Source organism: Pezoporus wallicus, unplaced genomic scaffold (assembly GCF_028554395.1).
Source record: "Pezoporus wallicus isolate ANWC-B61680 ecotype Strahan unplaced genomic scaffold, APGP_CSIRO_Pwel_v1 scaffold_2584, whole genome shotgun sequence".
NCBI classification, from domain to species: Eukaryota; Metazoa; Chordata; class Aves; order Psittaciformes; family Psittacidae; genus Pezoporus; species Pezoporus wallicus.
In genome coordinates this window covers 11,742,419-11,763,372 of record NW_026642851.1, presented here as the reverse complement: position 1 = coordinate 11,763,372, position 20,954 = coordinate 11,742,419, and the positions used below count along the sequence as shown (strand labels likewise).

Sequence of the window (20,954 nt, the reverse complement as noted above, 5' to 3'; positions counted from 1 at the left end):
GGTTGGGGGAGAGAGTTTCTGTGGCACAAGTTCCTTTGTAATAAAAGAACTCAAGACGGGGCAGTAAGTGTGGAAGAATTCATGCTTACTTAATTGCAAAACCCACAAGATTAGGTAAGTGATAAATCTGCTGTCTTCTCAGAGGATTCCAAAGACCTCTGTCAAAAAGGAAGCTTGTGTTTTACACCCAAGCCAGACACTGCCTCTTTAGTCACCCTACAACAAGGGCTGCTGAAAGCCGAGGTTAGTAAGTTATTTTCCTTCTCCCAAAATTGCAGTATGTCTCAGTAGACATTAGCAATTTCTTGTTGCACTCCCCCAGCTGGTGAGAACTCTTGGGAGCATGATTTCTAATATTCTGAAATTTAAGATTTCTGCATTTTTATGGCCATGTAGCATCTCTATTAGATTGCTGAGGAGTTGCCTCTTAAAAAAAAATATTGAAATTGAAAGCTTAAGATTTCAGTTTCAAAACAAGTTGGAAAGATTTTCTTAAAATCTCACAGACCCTCAGAATCCTATTTAGCATGTTTTGATATTTTCAGTTGTTTTCAGGCTTTTTGCTGGAATTTAAGAACCACTTCATCTGTGTTTATAGTGTTTACTGTTCCTTGCTCTGGCAAAATAAAGGGGGTGATCAGCTGCTCTACTTCCTTGACCAAAACAAGTTACTAGTTTGGTTTAGATTTTAACTTTACACTACATTTAAAAAAAAAAAATAAAAAAGTTCCAAGTATTATTTTGTTCATCTTCATCTGTGGAAGGGCTCTCCTGTTCAAAGGGTCCTGTGTTACAGATCTTGATTCAAGATACATAGTAACATGTTCTTCCTTTTCATCCTTTCTAGTTAAGAAAGGAAGTATGTATAATTTGAATTGGAACAGTAACATTAATTTCAGTAAGGTCCTAACATCTAAGACTTTACCCTGATTCCAGGGAAGCTAGAATCCTGTTCAGTATTTCCGCCCATCATACCACAAGGACACGTATGTGGGATTTGTTTTAGCATGGCTTCTACAGTTTCAATCGATGCTGTGGAAAGAAATGCAATAAAGAAAATAAAGAGTACACTGACCACCACCTAAAGTTAGAGATTTTTCAATTTATTTCTGCCAAGTGGGACTAGAACTGTGACCTCTGTATCTCGCTCCAACCCCTCAGCAATTCTGAGAGCATTATAAAATACTGCTATCCTACAAAATAGAAACCATATCCTTTTCATAACTCTTTTGAGAGTAACAGTGTATATCTTAAAACAAAGCAAAAATCCTTAAAACTGGTTGCTACCTTGAGTAAGTAGAGTTACTATAGTATTAGTATTCCCAGTAATAAGTCTAGGGAACATTACAGATTGCATTTAACAACTGGCAGCTTTCAAGAGAGCCACCACGTGCTTCCCAGTCCAGCAGGGCACTTCATGGCAAGCAAGCAAGCCAGAAACTGGGACCAGTTCAGTAACAAAAAATAAGCACAAAAGAAATGATCGGCAGCTCAACTACTTGAAGTTGATTCATTTCCACAGTAGCTGGATGTAAATACTTCCTGTTCTCTACACTGGTTAGACTTTCAGTTCAGAGAATATGTAAGAGACTGAGAACCTACATCCAATATTGTGGCTCCTTCCCTTCTTGTGTTATGTAAAAACTAGTGCGAGAGCATGTTCAGCCTAGTTAGCCAAGAATTTAACCTTCTCTGTAATTAACTGTGGTGTCTGACATCATCATCCCTTCCAGGTTCTCTTAAAATTTTAATAGCCTGGTTTATGAATATTCATTTGCCAGCATTACACTTCCAGGGATTTATGAAAACCCAGTGGCATGTCAGTTCCTAAATAGGTTTCATTATTCCTGTTGCTTCTTTAGCATATTTATTACAAGCCAATTTTATGCTGTCAGAAGGCACATCGAGCCTGCAATTGGTCCAACCATCTACGTCATTTCATAGAGATTAATAGACACAGCAGACATGTGAGTGCTACTGCTAAGGACGCCTATTAATTCCTCCACTGGACATGATGCTTCTTCACAGGCCTCATCAGTTCTAGGCTATAAAACCTGTTTCTCCCTTATCTCCTCTTGTTTCGCTCCTCCTACACGTCACCGCAGTTACAAGCGTAGCACGCGACAACCAGCCCTTCAGAGCCTGCTTCTGTGTGAGAGAATAGTCACCCAGACCAGGAGGGGTTTATGAGATGTGTACAGACAATTATTTCACGCAGTCAGCTTGCTTCAGCAAGTGCTATGAGCCAGATGAAACTGGCACACTGCAAAAGCTAAATAAAGTTTGTGACACATTATTCCATTACCAAGAGGCATAAACAGTTCTTCTGTACCACAAAGTATAATTTGTTTGACAGTTGTTCATTTTTTTTCAGACTCTGACACTGCTGCAGTTTTAAACCACTGGTTGGACATTACTGTATTTCACAGACCCAACCATGCCCAGATGTAAAGTATCCCCAGTTCTGAAAGGAGAGCTTAAGAAAAGTTCATAGTGGAAGTAGATTGAAAACTCTTACGAACGTGAATCAGGCAATGAAAGTTTAGAGCACAATTTGTAAGATGTGAAATTTAAGGCTACATTAGATGGATTTTTAATTATTTAGAAGCTTCCTCCCGATATTCACACAAACTGGAAAGCCAAATAGTATTTGTCATTTCTCTTATCTGTACCTTGGCTCTGCTTCTACTTTGTCAGCAGAAAGGCAGCTCAAGAAAGCTCAGAACTACTTCTGTCACTTCCTAACAAAATGAATTCAAATAGATCTTTCTGAAGGCATCGTAAAACCTTACCTTAGAATAACTGATTCAATTATGTGATTTTCCCCTCACTACCACCACTTTAGAACAAACATGGTAAGAGGTTTGAGCTGTCATAAATGAGCATTCAAGACAGAAAGACTGCTCCAAATATTTACAAAGCAATAGAAAGCTCTCAATTTGGAAGAGTCATTTTCAACAGTACCATTTGGCAAACACAATATTTAAAGGTGTCTCCAAATGAAACCTGTAGACTACTCAAAGTTAGCAGGAGAAAAGGGGAAGACAAACGCAGATAAAGAATAACTTAGGTAATAAAGATTATCATCCCTGAAGGGAAAGGGAGGGGAAATTAGAGACCAGCAACTTCAGTAATGAAGAAAGGTCAGAAGTCCTGAAGGATGTAATCATGATCCTGTTTTAAAAAGGGAAAGGCTAAAATTGTGACTGATACAATGGCTTATTGGCCAGTCCAGAAAGTTTGAAGTACCATAAATAAAATGTCTTTACAGAACATCATCACCTGCAATTTTTCATGTGATGCTTCCTCTAAGTCCCAGCCCACAGCTTTGACAAGAGACTGGCACTTGGGAATAGAATTGTAAATTCTTACCAAAACCTGACGAAAAGCTTTGCACTCCAGGCAGTCCTGAACACTGATCAGGGTACGGCAAGCACAGCATCACTGTGGTTGAATTACAATGTTTCTGGTTGGCTTCTGTAGAGGAGCCAGGTTATTTAGCCTTGTTTTTTTCTTTCACAGCCTTCTTTGGGGAGGGAATAATTTATGCTATGTCTTCAGAACACAAAGACCTATTGTCAAAGTCACAAGCTGCCTGTTTGCCCTAACAGGGATAGATCCTTTGTGGTGCAGGAGGGAGGGATCTCCTTTAGAAGCAGAATGGAGGTTTTGTTGTTGTTATATTGAAAAACAACAGAAGGTTGCAATAATTTGCGTCAAGAAGCCCTGAGCTAAGTTTGATATTTTGCTTTGCTAAGAGCTCCAAAAGGAGGAGAAAAAGGCCAAAACCAACTCTGCCCTGCAAAACTCTAAACACACATCCCCCTACACCACATTCACTTCATTTTTTTTTTTAAGAGACTTGCAAGCTAAGTCTCCAGCCTGCAACCACAACAGGTTTGGTTACCTGTCAGCCCTTAAAGCTAAACATATACAACACTTGGCAGGTGGTTGTAGGAAGGGCTTTTAGCGTTAAGGAAAAACATGATAGGCTGGGTAAACTTGAATGTTCAATTTTTTTTTTTTTTTTTTTTGCATCGGATACTCTCATAGGATATACAGCCATGTTGGCCAGAGTCAGGGTCCTGAACCGTGTAAATATTTCCAAACCTTTAGAGCTTGTCTGCCTCAATAACACCATCCACAGGGAGGACAGCTTGATGGCCATGGGAACAGTACCAACTACATTGGTTTTTACTGTACTCTACTGAACACACTTAACTCACTGTGAACTGACAAAATTACTCCTCTGTGTCAGGAAGAGCCACACATCTGCCCAGCAGGAGCTGCAATAAAGCATCCCATTGCAGTCAGAAGGGCACATCTCAGCTCCATCGGCTTTCATGGTTAGGTTTCACAGCCCACCAGTCTCAGGATATGGCAAGGGCCATGCTTAAATTTTGCTCCCCTGCTATCAGGGAAATAGTGTTCAACACAAAAATCCAGATTCATGTAAGCAATGGAGACATCAGAAAACTGCTTGGTGATTCAACTAATTGTCACATGTCACAGGAGAGAAGCAATTCGGAAGTGTTAATCAATTCAGAGTTCATTTCAACTCAGACCATTTGTTAAACTCTGAAGTTGAGCAGCAGGTTGCATTTCACAGCCACTGAATCAAAGATATGAATGAGCAAAATATCTTGAGATAACTAGTGAGGCATTGTCAGAGTACACGATGTAAATGAAGTCATGTTGAGAACAAGCCATTTATGCCTCCTAGGGTGTAATCCTATGATGCAATATTCAGATTAAATCTTAGACTATTATCCCAGCATATCAGCCCTGTGTGTTCCCAGCAGAGAGGTGACCCAAAGATCCTGTTTAAACTAGCCCATTTATCCAATCAAGACAGTAAAAACAAAAGCATGAGAAAGCTCTTCTCTTAAGTGCTTCCCTTGGTTCTCCCTGAAAACAGCTCTAGGTTTTCATCCTAATGCCTGCTCCCTAATCCTTGATGCCTCCCAGCTCCTTCTTTCTCTCCTCTCTCTCTCTCTCTGTTTCTCTGCAGTCTCACAGAGGGAGCAAGTGTCTTGCTGTAGAAGGATACTTGAGACACCAGGAAGACAAGCCAGGGCAACTAAGCCTAATAGACCTTGATTTATCTTAAGTGTTTGCTGACAGGAATGTGCATAGAGTCACTTTTTTCTCTGACAATTAACTTCCACTGATTTGCGTTGTCATGATATTTCATTGTCTGCATTCAATCTTGCATCATCACAGGCAATCGCAAATCACTTGTGTCTACTCAATTACTGCCCCTACATTTAAATCAGAAATACTTATCCACTTAATGTTTTAATAGAAACTAGCTACTCCTGTGTTGGCTTCAATCAACCTGTGAAGTTCCTGTGATATCAAACATAAGTCTTTCATAGCTGCACTTCAAAATTATGCCCTAACTTTACTTACACCTATTTTTACTGAAGTCCAAACAACCCAGCACAGGCAGTATAGAAACCTTTGTAATTGTTCTGGGTTTGTCTGGGATACGGCAGCTCTTCCCCGACTCCTCTCAAACCCCTCTATCAGCACCCACACTGGCATAGCCATGGTAAGCAAGACTGGGCAACCCACAGAGAAGAAGGGGAAAAGGTTCTCAGAGAGCAGAGAGAGACAGTTCCCCTATCTGTGTGGTCATGTTGCCAACTGACACACATGAAAAGAGTGGTTCAAGAGCAAATTGGGAATGGGGGGCAACTGGGAGGGATTCCTAAACTGGTATTGTAAACTGGGTTTGTCACTTCCACGATTCCTGTATGTCAATCCAAACCATCAGCTGCCTGAAGCAGTCAGAAGAACAAATTTGGTATCCCTAGCCTTAAACACTTGCAGGAACATGATCCGCTAGGTGTGCTTATGTGTCTAAAACAGCCATCATTCCTGACAGCAGTAGGAAAGAATGTGGCTGGCCTCACCAAACAGTGTTCAAATTGCCTAGGTATTTCCAGAAGAAAGGAGGAGACCCCAGTTTGAAACTCACCATCCTGAAGCCTGAACCCACTTCAGGTCAACCCTAAACACCAGCCCACAACAAGTGAATAGCAAGGCTGCTCTTGACTTCTCTTGTTTAAAGCAGGATAGCTATGAACAGCACAAAGTCTTATCAACAATATTATGTTTTTTTTTTCTGCAATTAGTAATTGCTATAAATCCTCCTAGTTAATGTCTGACACGTTATTAGCTCAGCAAGCAAAATGTTGGACCCAGGTGTGTTGATCCTATGCTTTCTCCTTCGACTTAACCTTACAAATCCTTATAGCCAGCAAATATACATAATCCAAATAGCCAGAAACATGATTAACACTGGAAAATCTAAGCCTTAATGGCTCTGAATAAGTGCCAGGATGGATCATTCTTCCAGTGCCTGCCTAAACAGAATCCTTACACAGAAAGGGCTGTGACATGATCTAATGACTGATCAGCAAAGGGTTCCAGCCTTTGGTCAGAAAAGAAATGAGAACCATTTGCATGTATGGGAGCTTTTATAAAAAACAGCTTCACAACTCTAGAGTTACTAGAGTTCCTCTAAGCTGAACACTTAGCATTCTTATCTGACATGATATGGAACAGGTCGCCCAGAGAAACTGTGGATGCCCCATCCCTGGCAGTGTTCAAGGCCAGGTTGGATGGGGCTCGAAGCAACCTGGTTTAGTGGAAGGTGCCCCTGCCCAGGGCAGGAATGGTGGAACTAGATGATCTTTAAGGTCCCTTCCAACCCTAACCGTTCTATAAGTATGCTACATATAAGCATATGATCACCAAATCTGTTCTTTTGAGTTCTGAGATACCTAAAGACAGCAATTTGTTTACTGCTGTTTCTGTAATACTTGCATATACAAACTGACAAATGCATTTTGACAATATCGAAATTGTATCTGTTCCAATTACATTTCTAGCATACCTTTAGATATCTGTGCTGATAAGCAGAATATTTGTATGTAGAGCACTATAACCAGAATGTATTCTGTGCTATTTCATATAGTGTTTTTTCTATTAATGTTTTCCCACTGATAATTTCATAAGAATAAGAAGTAAGAAAACTACAAAAAAACTCAACCTGAGAATTTGGTATTTAAATCTGTAATGCAGTCTTTAAAGACTTGAATTCATTTCAGTTATAAAATGAAGTTTCCCATTCTGAAACACAACCTTCAGTTATCAATGTAAATATTCCCTGCTTGCAAAGTGAACCCTTACTATCAGAATGAAAGGTTGGCTTTTGAGCTATGTTTTCAAAGTTAAGTTGTACAATTCACACAGGTTTCACTGAGCACAACTCAGGGAGTTGGCATATGGGGTTTTTTTGAAATAGTTTTAGTATAAACTCACTCTAGTTAGGGTTTTTTAAGGCATTCAGTAAGTTTTATTTCCCTCAACTTCAGGAATTTATAATGCTCTTTAGAATTACCAGTGCTGATCCTTGAGTCTATTTCTTTCAAATAAGTTATATGCTATGGATGGCTTGACTACAATGAGAAATATATCATTCAAGGTTAGTTTTACTCACTGCAAAAAACTGCTACTTGTCTTCACAACAAAGAGGAACAAATCCAATGCTGCTGGAACAACAGCTGCCTAAGCTGTTCAGCTCCAGTTGCCTGTGTTAACAAATCAGGCAAGTTTTTTTTTATTGGAAACTGAAAGCAGGCAGGTGTTACAATGACTGACACTAAAGCCAGGTCTCAAATCCCAGACCCAGCTTCTGGCTACAGGGCCAGCATTATCAACCCCTAATCACCACTGGAGTGCTGCCTGAAATGCTGTTCCCTTGAGGCTCTCACCTTGTTTTCAAGGCCAGTTGACACTTCATGGGAAATGACATTGAAATACTGTCCATTTTTCATTCTAACATAAACGGTTGGGGCAAGTATTTTCTAAGAGTTAAAAGAGTTATTCTAGCTGTCTTTGAGTCTTAACTGAGCTTCCTGTCAGCAAGGACAAGATTGAAAAGTCACATGCGAAGCATATACAACCTGCATATTCCCTAAATTATTTGGTGCAACTGTTTTGAAACACTAATCCACACTCCTCCTTCCTTCCACAGCGAGCTAATAGGAGACAGCGCTGTTTTATTTTAAGGGATAGATAGTAATTTTGTCTAAATCTAAGGCTGATATGATGGACCAAGAATGAAATCCTGCAGGCCTTAGCTGACTGCCAAGAATTTTACAGGTATAAGCCACGAGGAGCACATTTGGCAGTCATTAACTGCATGGAAGTATTATTAACTTCTCAGAGTATTTTGGCAACCAGTCTCCCTCCCGACTGACACCTGAATGCCGCTCCTTTGTAACAGACCGCTGGTAACAGCATGGCAGCTTTTGGCATCAAAAGGCTGCATTGTGTCGGGAAATTACACACTTCCTGCCTAAAGGTCTGATGGAGCCCCAAGTTGTTTTGGAAACTTATCTTGCCTTAGTTAATTTTGATACATGATGCTTAATGTCCAAGTTCATCATGATGCTTTTTTGTGTACCTAAGGAGACACATGTCTGGAAATTTGAATTATTTTAATCTGGGTCTCTGAAATCTGACTTTACAGACTTTTTTTTTTTTTTTTAACTCTGAGAACTGGCATCACTACAGCCAAGAGAGACCATCCCATCAACTAAATCCAAATAAATCAGCAAAGACTTAATGTGTAATTGCTGTACCCTTTCTACTAAAAGACTCCCTTTCAACACACCAACACGTGAGAAAGTGACATCAGAAACATTTTTATCACCAGTTACCCAATGCATTCTTATCTGCTTAAAGCAGATTCCAACTAGGACATGTTTTGCTCATTAAAAATCACGACCTTCCAGGGTGTCTGTTAACTCTAAAGTGCCTAGCTGGGAAAGTATAAAAAACAGTGAATTAATAATGCAAGACCAGTGTGCATACCGATTCCTTTGAGCTCACTATTCCCCTCTATTATGCCAAAATGAGGCTTTTCTGTGGAGAAAGAGAAGCCTATGCATTCAGCAAGAAATACACTGCAAACCATGATGCCTCTGCAAAGTGCTTAAGCCTCAGTCACCCTGTTTCTGCAAACTGTCTGCAAAGAAGCTTTTGCCTCTTTGTAGCGAAATTGCCATGCATAACAGCCAAGACACTGGGGAACACACATGAACGCAAAGAATGGCAATTTAACTAAATAAGCTTGTGCAATTTGCACCTATGATCATTATATTAAAGGCTTCATAGACAAAAGCTGATCTTGTGAACACGTTCTAAGCAATGAAAATGACAGTGCTGCATTTAAAAAAAAACAAACCACAAATTCTACATGTTCTTCATATTTTGTATAAACAAATGTACTAAGACTGTGTAAAGCTTTCAAACCACTTCATCAATATAAATCTAACACACAGATAGAGGCAAATATTTAAATGTATATCTAAGAAAGTCCACATGGGAAAGATTACACATACATTTTTTTTTTATTTGATAAAATATTCCTATACGTAAACTGATACAGTAGTTTTTATACAGTAATTCTCCGGACATGTTCTGTCTTCTGGTATTCTCTAGGCTAAACACAAGTTTATATAACTCAGAATAAAAATTCTAAGTCCATTTGACAGAGAAATACAAGTCTGTAACACAAAGGAAATGGAAGACAGCCTTAAATTGCTAGTTCCTGAAAGGGAAACTCAAAAATACAAAATTCATTTTCTTGGCAGTGATACTTTTCTTATGTTTCTGGAGATGCTATGGTTAGGATACACCACCTGGAATGGTCTTGAAGCAAGGAACCTCCTCTTACTGCTCTTTATGCTTCCCCTACTCCTCCCCCCCCCCCCAACAGCTGATAACTGCTGCAGAAAAGGAAGGTAAAACAGTGCAAGTAACTTCCACCTGTGGTGTCCTGGTAATATTTAAAAATAAGAGAGTGGAAAGTTGGAGGAGGTTTTCTTCAAAACACTCCAAGTCTCAAAATACAGAGTTATCCAATGCAACAGTATTCGTATGTGTTTATAGAACTTCTTCAACAGAAAATTACTGCTGAAGGATTTGGGGTTTATAGAAGTGTTCTTATAACTGGTTGTACTACTGTGGCTTAGGTTAACCTATTAAAAGTGACAAAGGAAAGACAGACATCTCACACACAAATCAGCTAGTGGCAGGATTTTCCATTCATAGCAGAATGAACTCATCCTCTAAGCAAAACCACAAGAATAAAACCACAAAATGCCTCAAGGAAGGCTGAATGAGTGGCATGCACAGGCTGGAATAAACCCACTCACATTTCAACCTGACAAAGCCGCAAATGTTCTTACAACTGGCTCGAGTGACTGCGCGCAAGCTCCAAATGACGTGCTACTTACTTCAGAATCCTGTAAAAAATCCACTTGTCTGCCTTTACACAGGGGAAGAAAGGAAGAAGTAAGAGATGCAGAAGAAGGGGTCAAAGTCTTCTCAAAATAGTTACTGATAATGCCCAAAGCTCTCTTTAGTCAGGTATTTCATAATTCTTGTTTTAGAAAAGCTTCTCACTTCAGCTAAGATTCCCTTCTGAAGGACCTAATGCTCACCCACTAAGAAAACAGAAAAGCGACTTCACAGAAGTTACCAAATATCAACATGCAAGGCTGGCAAGTATATGTGCAGTCAAGATGATTCAGATAAGTCAGATAAATTTAGAACAGAGCTTTCCTAAAAGCATGCGTTCACCAAATGCAGTAAATATGCTGGAGCTATATCCAAGTGCTGATTCCAAACACTAGAGCAAAAAATTTATTAGTGAAAATCTCCTTTTAAGTGTTCGCTGCCATCTGAAGTCCTCAACAGTGTTATTCCTTGATCTGCCTTTAGTATTTCCATCCATCACTGAATTTATCCACAAAACGCTATAAGGCTCTCCAACCTTGGAAGAGTAAGCCAAATGCAGTGTGGCAACTTCACATAGGACCAGCCTTTTATGGTTGGAACAGTAGAGCTTTGATACAGCTAATCTACCATAAATAGCTCTTGAAACTCAGAAGGATCAAATCAGCTGTTGCAGCAGTCCCAGCCTGTAGCAGCTTCAAATCCAATTATACTCTCAACTTTATCTTGCAGCTCTCCTTTCCACTCCCCCCCAGTCCGAAACTTTTTTAGTCCTGCTCCTGCAAGAAGTTAAAAGCTGCAATGACAAATGCAGCAGAATAAAATGCATTTAATGAAAATCTGAAACACAAGCCCAAGTATTCTTACACTTATCCTAAGGAACACAACAAGCTTTATTCTGTTAAAAAACAACTTAAGAACATGATGCCCGTTTAAATAAATAATTAATTAGCCCTGACTTGTAACGCAAACATAAAATCTGAAATAAGCAAACAGTTCCAAGAATAGCAAGCTCAGCTTTAAAAGGCAGCTGAAACCAAGCAGATACACTTCATGGAGCACTATCTGTGCCCCAGACTAAGTCATAAAGCATTGGATTGCCTGCATATTTTTTCTGTAACTTAAATATACTTGAGAAGTACTAGAACTCACTGTTATAAATCCTTGAATTACAATGTTTCCTTTCAGGTAGTTAGAACCATTTTCCCATAAAGAACCAGAGAACTGTAATTTAAGAATTCTTAAGGAGCTGGGAGCTTCCAAAAGATGTGTTTACTAACCTTAGAAGTCAGTGTTAACTCTGAAAATTACTAGGACTACTAGAGCACTGTAATTTCTGAGAAACTAGTGCAGTGACACCATTCTAGAATCAAATACAGGTTTGAATCCGGTGAAACACAGGTGAGCAGGGTCACTTCTTTATGATTCACCTCACAGCACAAAGAAACAGCGCACAATGCAAGTACGTAAGTATATGCAAATAAAAGATACTTTTTTAACCATATGTTATTAACATTTCCTCAGTCTTTCCAAAACAAACAGTTCAATTACTTCAGTGCAGTACAGGAATTCTGGCCTTCAAAGGGGAAGAAGTATCTCATGAGCAAAGCCTGGGTCTGTAGCTCCCACAAGCACATAAATCCTGAACACTGCCAGGACATCCTCCATTGAGGCATCAGTTATACTTTCACAAGCCAGGGCAGAAGGGGATTGCTAATTCTGGGTATTCAAACTGCTTTAAGTACCTGAAATATGCCTCCTGAAAGGGGCAAAGTACATAAATCATCATCATCTTCTACGCCATGGAAAATTATCAGCCATATGCCACTCTATGCCTCTCTGAGCTTGTCTTAAAGTTTATCATGTCAGTTAAAGGGCCTGGGTTTTAACTGATTTGCGAAGCAGGTAACGTAACCTGAATACAAAATCTTGCCTACACAGATGATGACAAAGCAACTTCAGTTAAGTGTGGGTGGGTTAAATGAAGTGGTTTGCTATCTCCTCTAAACCAAGCATGAAGATCACAGCTGGGTCACCTTCTGGAAGTCTCAGAAAAATCAAACAACTGGAAGAAGGCACAGAGAGTTTTCCCTTTAGGCCCTAGCAAATGCCCAACAGGAGACAGTGAGCTTTCCATTAGCATGGAGTAAACTGAGCATGTGACAAGTAGACAAAACAGACCAGCAAGATCTGCCTCAATAAGTTTATCACTTTGAACTCAGCTTGTAGAACTTGTCACATTATGCTTCTGCACTGTGGTGAAAAAAAGTAGCTGAACCAACTACTGACAAAAGTTCAACAGCGCTCTTAAAAATGCAGCAGGCATGCTTGCAACTGGTAAGAGAGAGAGCAGCCGTGAGCATGCTGCCAGAGCACAACCACTGGTGCTTTATGTCCTATCCATAACCATTTAAAATCCAAGGTCTTTTATTACTCTGGAATTTGAAGGATGCGAGTTATGACATGGAAACACACCCCCTCTCAAGAGGCAGGACTGGGATTGCTTGTTTCTTTTATAGAAACCACTCTCCCTATCACACAGGAAACTATGTTAAAGTTTTCACTTTTGCACCTAACTTGAAAAAAAAAAAAGAAAAATTAAAATCCTGTGTGTGCTCTTTTTACATCGACTTTTTTGGCTATAAACACACAAAGCAAAATTACCATGGAAATGCAACAATTTCTCCCTCTTACTCCTCAGTACAAAATTTCTGTAAACATAGAGGAAGCGAATTCATTAGATCACCACCAGCTCTTTACAGCAAGCATATGATTTAGCATATATCTTCCAGAGACTATTACCTCTTATCAAAGAGAGTGAGACATCATGCCACAGGTTCTGTCCCCATAAAGACAGAGTACAAATTAACAGACACACTTTTGATAATTTTCCACAACTTGGAAGATGATGATGATTTATGTACTTCTGTCTTGCATTGCAAGAGAGGGTATATAATTCAATAAGTAACAGTCAAGAAGTAACACTGTGTAACACACAGTAAAGTGCACACAGCTTGAGAAGTCTGGATTAAGCCTGCATTTATTTAACAATTCAGCTTCCCAGTTTAAGAATTATCTCTTTCCAGCTGGGAAGGAGAAGGAGAGACTTCCCAGGAAAAAAAAAAAACCAACAACAACAACAACAAAAAAAAAAAAAACAAAACAAAACAAAAGAAAAACAAAAAACCCAGACAAACAAATTTAATAAAAAGTGACTTACCAGCATCCATTGTTAGAATCATGACCCCACTTCTGCGCCCCAGGAAGCAGGAAGCCTTACCCATCCAGTGTATGCGAATGACTCAGAAGGACAGCATGGCTTTGTTTCAGCTTATATCTTCTAGCTCATTCACCCCTCCTCCCTCTTGTGGGATAAAAGTGTTGCCTGGATCTGGCCATCCCTATTGGCTCAGCTAGGGAGCCATGCTCATTTAGCATATTCAAGTTTCTGTGAGAGCCCAGAATGACCCATAGGGGATTTTTTATTTATCATAAAAACAAACAAACAAAAGAAACCCACCAAAAAAAAACAAAAACAAAAACAAAAAACACCAAAAAACAAAGCCCTAAACAAAAAACCAACACAAACACTTCTTGTCTTTCTGAGAGAACAAACTCTTAATTCTTTTACTATCAGATGCATATTACAGTTGGTATTCTTGCCACAGGCCAAGCAACTCCCTATGCTTGATGAGAGGGTGGCAAGTCAGGGAGTACAGTCCCACAGACTTCAGTAATCCCATTTGGCTGCACTGTCTAAAGGAATAAAGCCATGTATTTTGTGTTAAAGCCTACGCCCTCCAACCCAGTTTATCTTCAATGCAAACTGTATAAACCCTCAAACTGAGGATCTCCCAGTTTGCGAGGGAAGATAAGCTCTTCTATTTTATTTTGAAGTAGGCGGAACAGGAGACACACACATAGACTCTATGGGTTAAACTCTGCTGTGAGGAAGTAGTCATTTTTTCTTAACCTGTAGGGTTCTCTAAATGTAACAACTGGTATAATCTAGGCTCTGCCTGAAGAATTTAGAAAGCGGTCACAATCTATTTGTGAAACACCACTCCAGTGAGATAATAGCGTTAGAAGAATTTACCACAATGTAAGTGAAAAATATCTGATCAAGAGATACCACAACCCTTTGCTAACTTTGATCAAACCATAGGACAGGCTAGAAAGTGCATTTGGAAGGAGAGAAGGTGGAGGGGGAAAAGGAGTTTGTTTCTTTCTCTACTGCAAAATCCTTCAGAACTTGCAGTCAGACCCCGAGAGGCAAACTTCTGTATCTTGCATCGTGAACTGCTGACAGCCTTAGATATCTGTACTTAGGGATTCAGCAAACACAGTGAATGAAACACTAGTGTTGTTCCTTGTCTCCAATAAGTACTACCTTTTCTAAATAAAGCATGGACATATTAGGCTACTGTCTCAACATATTAGTCACTGCTAGATAACTTAAGGTTCATAACTCTGCTATACAACCACAAGTATATTTTGGAAGTGTTGCTTCTGATTGTTGAAATAAACACAGTACACCATCTCCTCCCTCCCTGTTTTTAGAAAAGGTATCAGTTGCTACTCTTGAACACCAAGGTTTGTAAAGCCACTAACGAAGTTAGAATCTGCAATTCAAAGAAATTAGCAAAAGCAATATAACTGAGTATGCTTCTCAGATTTCTTGACCTTCTCTTGCTTTGCATGGCTTCACACCAATACTCGAGTCATTACAGCTTCATGGAAACAAAATATTCCTTAAAAGGATAATTTCTGACATTTTCAGTAGGACAGTGCAACCAAAGCTTTGGAAAGAGGCAAAAGTAATTCAGATCCTAGAAACACTGTCACTGAATGGAAATTAGGAAGAAATTACCCAGGTGGACAGGCTGCTCCTCAAAAGCCTTACTACAGAAAGAAGCATAGTGTCAGAACAGATGTCAGACTGAATGGATTAGTGGTTTCATCCAAAGTTTACAGCTCCCAAATAGTCAGGATGCTGTTTTGTTGACCATAATAAATAGCTATGGACATTTGGCAACAGCCCAGGACATGTGCAGAGATACCATGTTAAATTTCTGGGAGTGACACTGGGCATAGCTTCCTTCCTTACCAATAATTATTCATTTGAAGAGAGATGCAGCAATAAGGAAGATATTTTTGTTCTCTCTCCATCCCATGTTCTTCACCTGGCAACATCTTTACTAAAAATCCACAATGTCTAAACAATCAAACAAACAAATCCAAGGTTTGAGCATGTGCTCAAGTGGTGCAATCCCAAAGCCTGAAAGGAACTGTATGAACAAAAATAGCAAAAGACCAGTCTCTACCAACAAGGTAGCAGGTGAAGAACTGGTACACTGTTAAGCACAACTGAGGACCTTGACTCTCTACAAGACACCAGGCTAATCCAGCATTAACACTTCCACCCTCAGGCAAACTGAGAATGAGAAACACTGCCAAAGAACACCAGGCACAACAGGTACTATGCGAAACACGTTTTAACAAAAGCATTACCATATGCTGTAGAACAGCAAACCACTTTTGTTAGGATGACACTCCCTCACTCCCTGTAAGCTTAACTTTGGCAGTAAGTCTAGTACTAGTGTTCTGTAGCAGGAAAGCACAAAAGTTCAAGCAAACTGTTCTCAAAACGGGAAAAAACACCCAAAAAATTCTGGAACAGCAAGAGATACTGTGAGGTACTGCATAGCATAATTTTTGAAAACACTGTATGCATCAACAATTCAGCTTACAAAGTATTTGGAAAAATAGTTGCATTGAAAACATAGTAGGGGAGAACAGTCTTATTGCCATCTGAGAAAATGAACAAGAAATAAATGGGTTTGCCTTTATCCCCAGAAGGGAAAGGATGAAGTTTCCAGTGAGGTTAGAGGGAACACAGCACAGGTGTTCAACATGTGACATTAACCTGAAGGACAGTGACAGGGGATTTATAAAAACTGGGCATCCCCAGGGTTTCCGTTCCATCCTGGACAGCAGAAATGAGTTTACTGGTTTTGCATGTTTCTTCGTATGTATGCAGGGCTGTTAAACTGTCCAGCAAGACAGCACATGAACTTGCACATGAAGTCTCAGCTTTGCTGCCTTATATCTACAATACAGGTAGTACATGATAAATGGTATGCTGCTAGCAAAGCCAATGCACTGTAAATTAAGGGGAAAAAAAGCCCAAAATACCTGTTCATAAACTGTGACTACTGGAATGACATTAAAAGAGACTATAAGTGACTCATCATGTCCTGCACATTTCCCAGCCTCTTAAGTCAACTGGACAATCTTACCCAGATGCAACTCCAGCAACAAAGCAGGAAGCTAGGTCATGACCTCCAGAAATCACCAATTTTCTTCCATCCTTTTACAGTCTGATAGTCCATGTAATACGTTACTGAATCTATACTACAAGCCAGTTATAAGTATAGTAAATACTGCACAGTGTTCAAGATGCTGTGGAAAAACTTAAATACATTTATCTGAAGATTATATCCTGTGGTTTAGTTATCAGACCTTCTTAAGCCATGCTTTGTCTTATCTTAGTCATGATAAGCCTGTAAATTATGTATTGTTAACAATCTCTGGCTGTTTAAGTTGCCTACTAAAATAATCCTTATGGATTTTAGTTGCTGATTTATGGGTGATTTTTTAAATACAGTGAGAATACCCATTCACATGGTCTAACAGCATTATCTTTGGAAGGTTACAACCAATTTACGATGGTACATACTAAGAAGCAAGTTCAGCAAGGAATTCTCTGGAGGCTTGACTTACGTGAGTCTTTGTTGGAAGAAGTTATTTGAGTACATATTACCCTTAAAAACCTAAATTCAAGGACTGTTTTCAGTGTATGCTTTATTCTTGCAAGAACAGGCTATTTCCACACACCTTCATTAAATTTGTTCACCACACAGAAAGCATACAGCTAATAACTGTGATCTGAATATGCTTGCTCCAGACATTTTTGGAGGATACTTTATGCAACTGCTTTAATTCAGAATTGTCAATATTCGGTCAATTTTTTTCCATGGAAACCAAATCCAAATCTTCAGGAATCAAGGTTAGGTCTTGCTTTTCAACTGAAAGTCCTTCCAACTTTTCAAGCTCTTGATCATATATAAAAGTGAGCACTGTCCCCAGTCTCTCTTTTTTTTTTTTTTTTAATAAGATGTTAAGCAGAATAAGCTTTTGTTCAAACTTTTACTCATTACACTGTGCCTTCATAAGCTACAGCAAGCTGCAACAAAAACAGTTCCCATATAATTTTGGAGCAAAACAACTGAAGTGGTACCTATCATACCCCCAAGAAAGAAACTGCCTAACATCAGCTCTCTTAGCGCATTTTCTTACTGCTGTGTATGTACTGGGAGGCATATGCAGATTATTCTTTAAATGCTTGATACAAACAGTTCCAGGAGAAAAAAAAGAAAAACAACACCCCATAGTTCTTGGTTCACCTCTGCTTCCATTTCTCAGCATGGCCTCACCTTAAATCTCAGCCATCCAGGCCTGACCCTCTAGGTAGGTCTGCATCACCACAACCAAATCCGCAATTGGCTCACAGTTCAAAAGGCAACTACTCCTACAAGAAATAAACACAAAAAAAGCATGGGTAAGAACTACAAATGCACAAAGGGGACGACCTGACTGACTACAGAGAATGAAGCAGTTTCAAGTATCTTGCAACCTTGTCCATTCATATAGACAAGATCACCACAAGCAACAGCACTTTTCAAAGCCCAACTATTCATGCAGCACGTATTTACGAGGAAAGAGAGGTCTTGCAAGTTTGCCAGGAGCCCCAAGCAACTTGACCCTGCATTTACTAGGCTGAGCCTTTCACATGAGACATATCCTTGAACCACCAATTTCCCCAGAAATGCCAAGCTTTCCCTTAACCACCTCGCAGAAAGTAGTCTCTATTACACCTTTCGGTAAGGTCAAGCAGCATTGAAGGCAACATCTACCAAAAGACTATTACCCTCAAAAACTTTAAACATCAGTGGGTGCAACTGGAAGAGCCAGCTCTCTTCCTAGAACCACAGCAATCAGGAGACAGACCTGAGATCTCTCCCAGTGGGGAGCACATACCCTTTTCAAATGAGTTCAGTGTTGTGGGCGACACCTGCCATGTTGCCTGATTTTTGATCCCCACACCTTGAATCACAGCTGCTTTTATTTTCTTCTCTGACAAATGTAAAACATCTCTGGCTCTCCCTGTAACACTAATTGCTTTCCCACATGGTGATTTAGCCCATGTGGAGATTCATACTGATGTAGTATTGAACTGGGATTGTTTCAACTGAATCATCCCAGCACCACATTGTCCTTGAAGATGCCAAGCCCCTGAACTCCTTAATACTCACAATCATGAGCTACTCCAGACTTGACTGGTTCCACCAATGCAGTTGTTTCTTTCTACAGAGCAGTGACAAGCTCTCCAGAGCAGACCTGAACTCCATGAAACAGTCTTTCCTGTTAAATTGATTATTGTCTCCCTCCTGTAATACAGCTGGTAGCTAAACCAACATTTTTACTGTTGCAGGCTGAGGTTCAGCTTACCTGCAAATAGTTTTAGGTGCCATATATACTTCTTTCACTTCCACAGCTGTTTTGTTAAACTTTCTTTTTTTATCTACTAAGAGACATGAAATAAAGTCATGATATCCTGTGTGACCATAGCAACAACTGTTAAGAGAAGTCAGGTCAGTGCTTTGCTTCCACTGCAGCTGTTGAACATGTCAGACACTAATAACGACATCTAGAGAAGAGGTCAAAACAAATGTAATCCATTGAAAAGGCAAAAAAGATAGGAATTCTGCCAGAGCTGGGAAAAACTCTGATTTTAGAAGACGAACAAACCTCCAAACATAGACTACCTTAGAGTCCATCGGAACAGCTAAGGCAGCAATTCAGTCTTCTTCCTAATGATATGTATCTGTTCACACATTTTAACTAAGAGAGTTTTTAAGGTCTATCCACATTTATCTTTGTATTTCAGGCAGGAAACTAGCCTAAAGTTCCCAGAATATGGTAAACCACATGCTGTTGTTTTCCCATTCCCGACTTTCAATCTCCTCAAATGAGCATTCCTGCACTTAGGAGGGGTAAATGAGCAGGGACTCACTTTTCCACCTGTAGGAAACTTGAAGAAAAAAAAAAGATGGTTGCCAAGGGGTAGTTGAAAGTAAAATAAACCAGTTTCTTCACCATCACATAATGCTCAGTTTCCGATTTCCGTCTTACTACTTAACTGTAGGGCTGCTCCATTACTGTTCCTGGCTTTTCCTCTTTATGTATCGACATTTAAAAAGACAGAAAAGGAAGGAAGGATTTGAAATCCAGCTACAGTTTTGGTCAACTACTTCACAGGCTTCCTGAAAGCCGCTGTGGGGTGGGAAGAGGTGACACTTATAATGCAGAGCATGCATTAAACCTGGTGCACATTGCCACTATCCCACTAGCATATTTCATTAGTTCTTCTCATTCTGAAAATGCCACATTTGTGCTTGGAACAAGAGATTGAGGACCATGGTGCTGCAGTTTTGAAGGCCCTGCAGCTTTGAAGCCTGTCAAAATCTACCCTTTCAAAGAAACCTTGAATATCTGGTGTGAGTTGAACTATCCTCTCAGAATTGTTGGGGTTCTCTTTTTATATTTGCATATGTCAGTGTATTCCATGCATCCTTGTTACTGTCAGAAGTCTTACGTGAAGTTTTGGCAAGAACACACAATGAGACAAACCCAAGTTCTAAGAACTACAGATCACCCACGAGGGAACATTTGAGATTGAAATCAAAATTCAAGAGCTGGCAATTGAATTCCAACCTTCTAAAGACTGACCTTGGCTGCAATATTTTTCACTCTCTCTCCGGCTCATCTGAGAGGTGGCTGGCAAGCCACTTGAACCATATAATTCCTACATTTTGAGAGTTTAGAACAAAAGCAGGAAAAGACACTTCAAATATTAATTCTTTATTTTTTTATGTACTCTGGCTTATTGCACAATAGATAGATCCTGGAATCTGTCAATACATTATGAAGGAAAGACAGACATCAGAATATCGTTTGGATACTTGTTATTACAAACTAGAAAGGGGGGCCACTGAGCAATCCCTTCTGCTTATTCACAAAGATCCATCATTTTAGATCCAAGGGAATAATCAAGCTTGCAGTTTTTCAAGAAAAAGATTCTTCTGGATGCAGATAACATCAATATTTGGACTAATTTAACACCTGACAGCTGTTACACCTGAACCAGTAAAGAACAGTAAAGACAATGTGCACAGCAGACAGAAATATAGCTGCTCTGCAAGACTCAGCACTGACCCATCAGGTTATTCACTAGGCTGGGTAGGGGACAGCTACAAAAGCTTCTCTTCTTTAAAGTCTGTTCTGCACATAAGAGATCCAGAACTACGAGGCTTATCTTAAAGAGTTTCACTGAAATAAATTAAGGTTGTGTCCCTCCAATGTCAAAAGGACAGGAAAAGAAAAGAAATTTTTAGGATGTTTTATTGTTGCTTAATGATTTTTATCACATCAGTTCTACAAAGCCATCATCTTCTCATGCTTGTCAAACCCAACACAATAAAGCATTACACCACAAAAACTGGAGATGTTTTGAC

The 20,954-nt window shown here is 39.6% G+C and overlaps 1 protein-coding gene across 21 annotated transcripts in view; it reads right to left on the bottom strand.

Annotated features, from left to right (window-relative positions):
• The window catches only part of SVIL (supervillin), a 114,818-nt gene extending 96,912 nt beyond the window's left edge, over positions 1-17,906 (bottom strand). For 8 of the 21 annotated variants that reach the window (XM_057432832.1, XM_057432833.1, XM_057432836.1 and 5 more), the window contains exon 1: positions 13,538-13,637. In XM_057432832.1, the coding sequence (XP_057288815.1) occupies positions 13,538-13,601 (64 nt within the window). In that variant the 5' untranslated portion in view covers positions 13,602-13,637. Of the gene's footprint in view, positions 1-10,316; positions 10,879-13,537; positions 13,658-17,813 lie in introns of those variants that run through there. The other 13 variants (XM_057432844.1, XM_057432845.1, XM_057432848.1 and 10 more) reach the window with 10 other exon arrangements.
• Between the last annotated feature and the right edge of the window lie 3,048 nt (positions 17,907-20,954).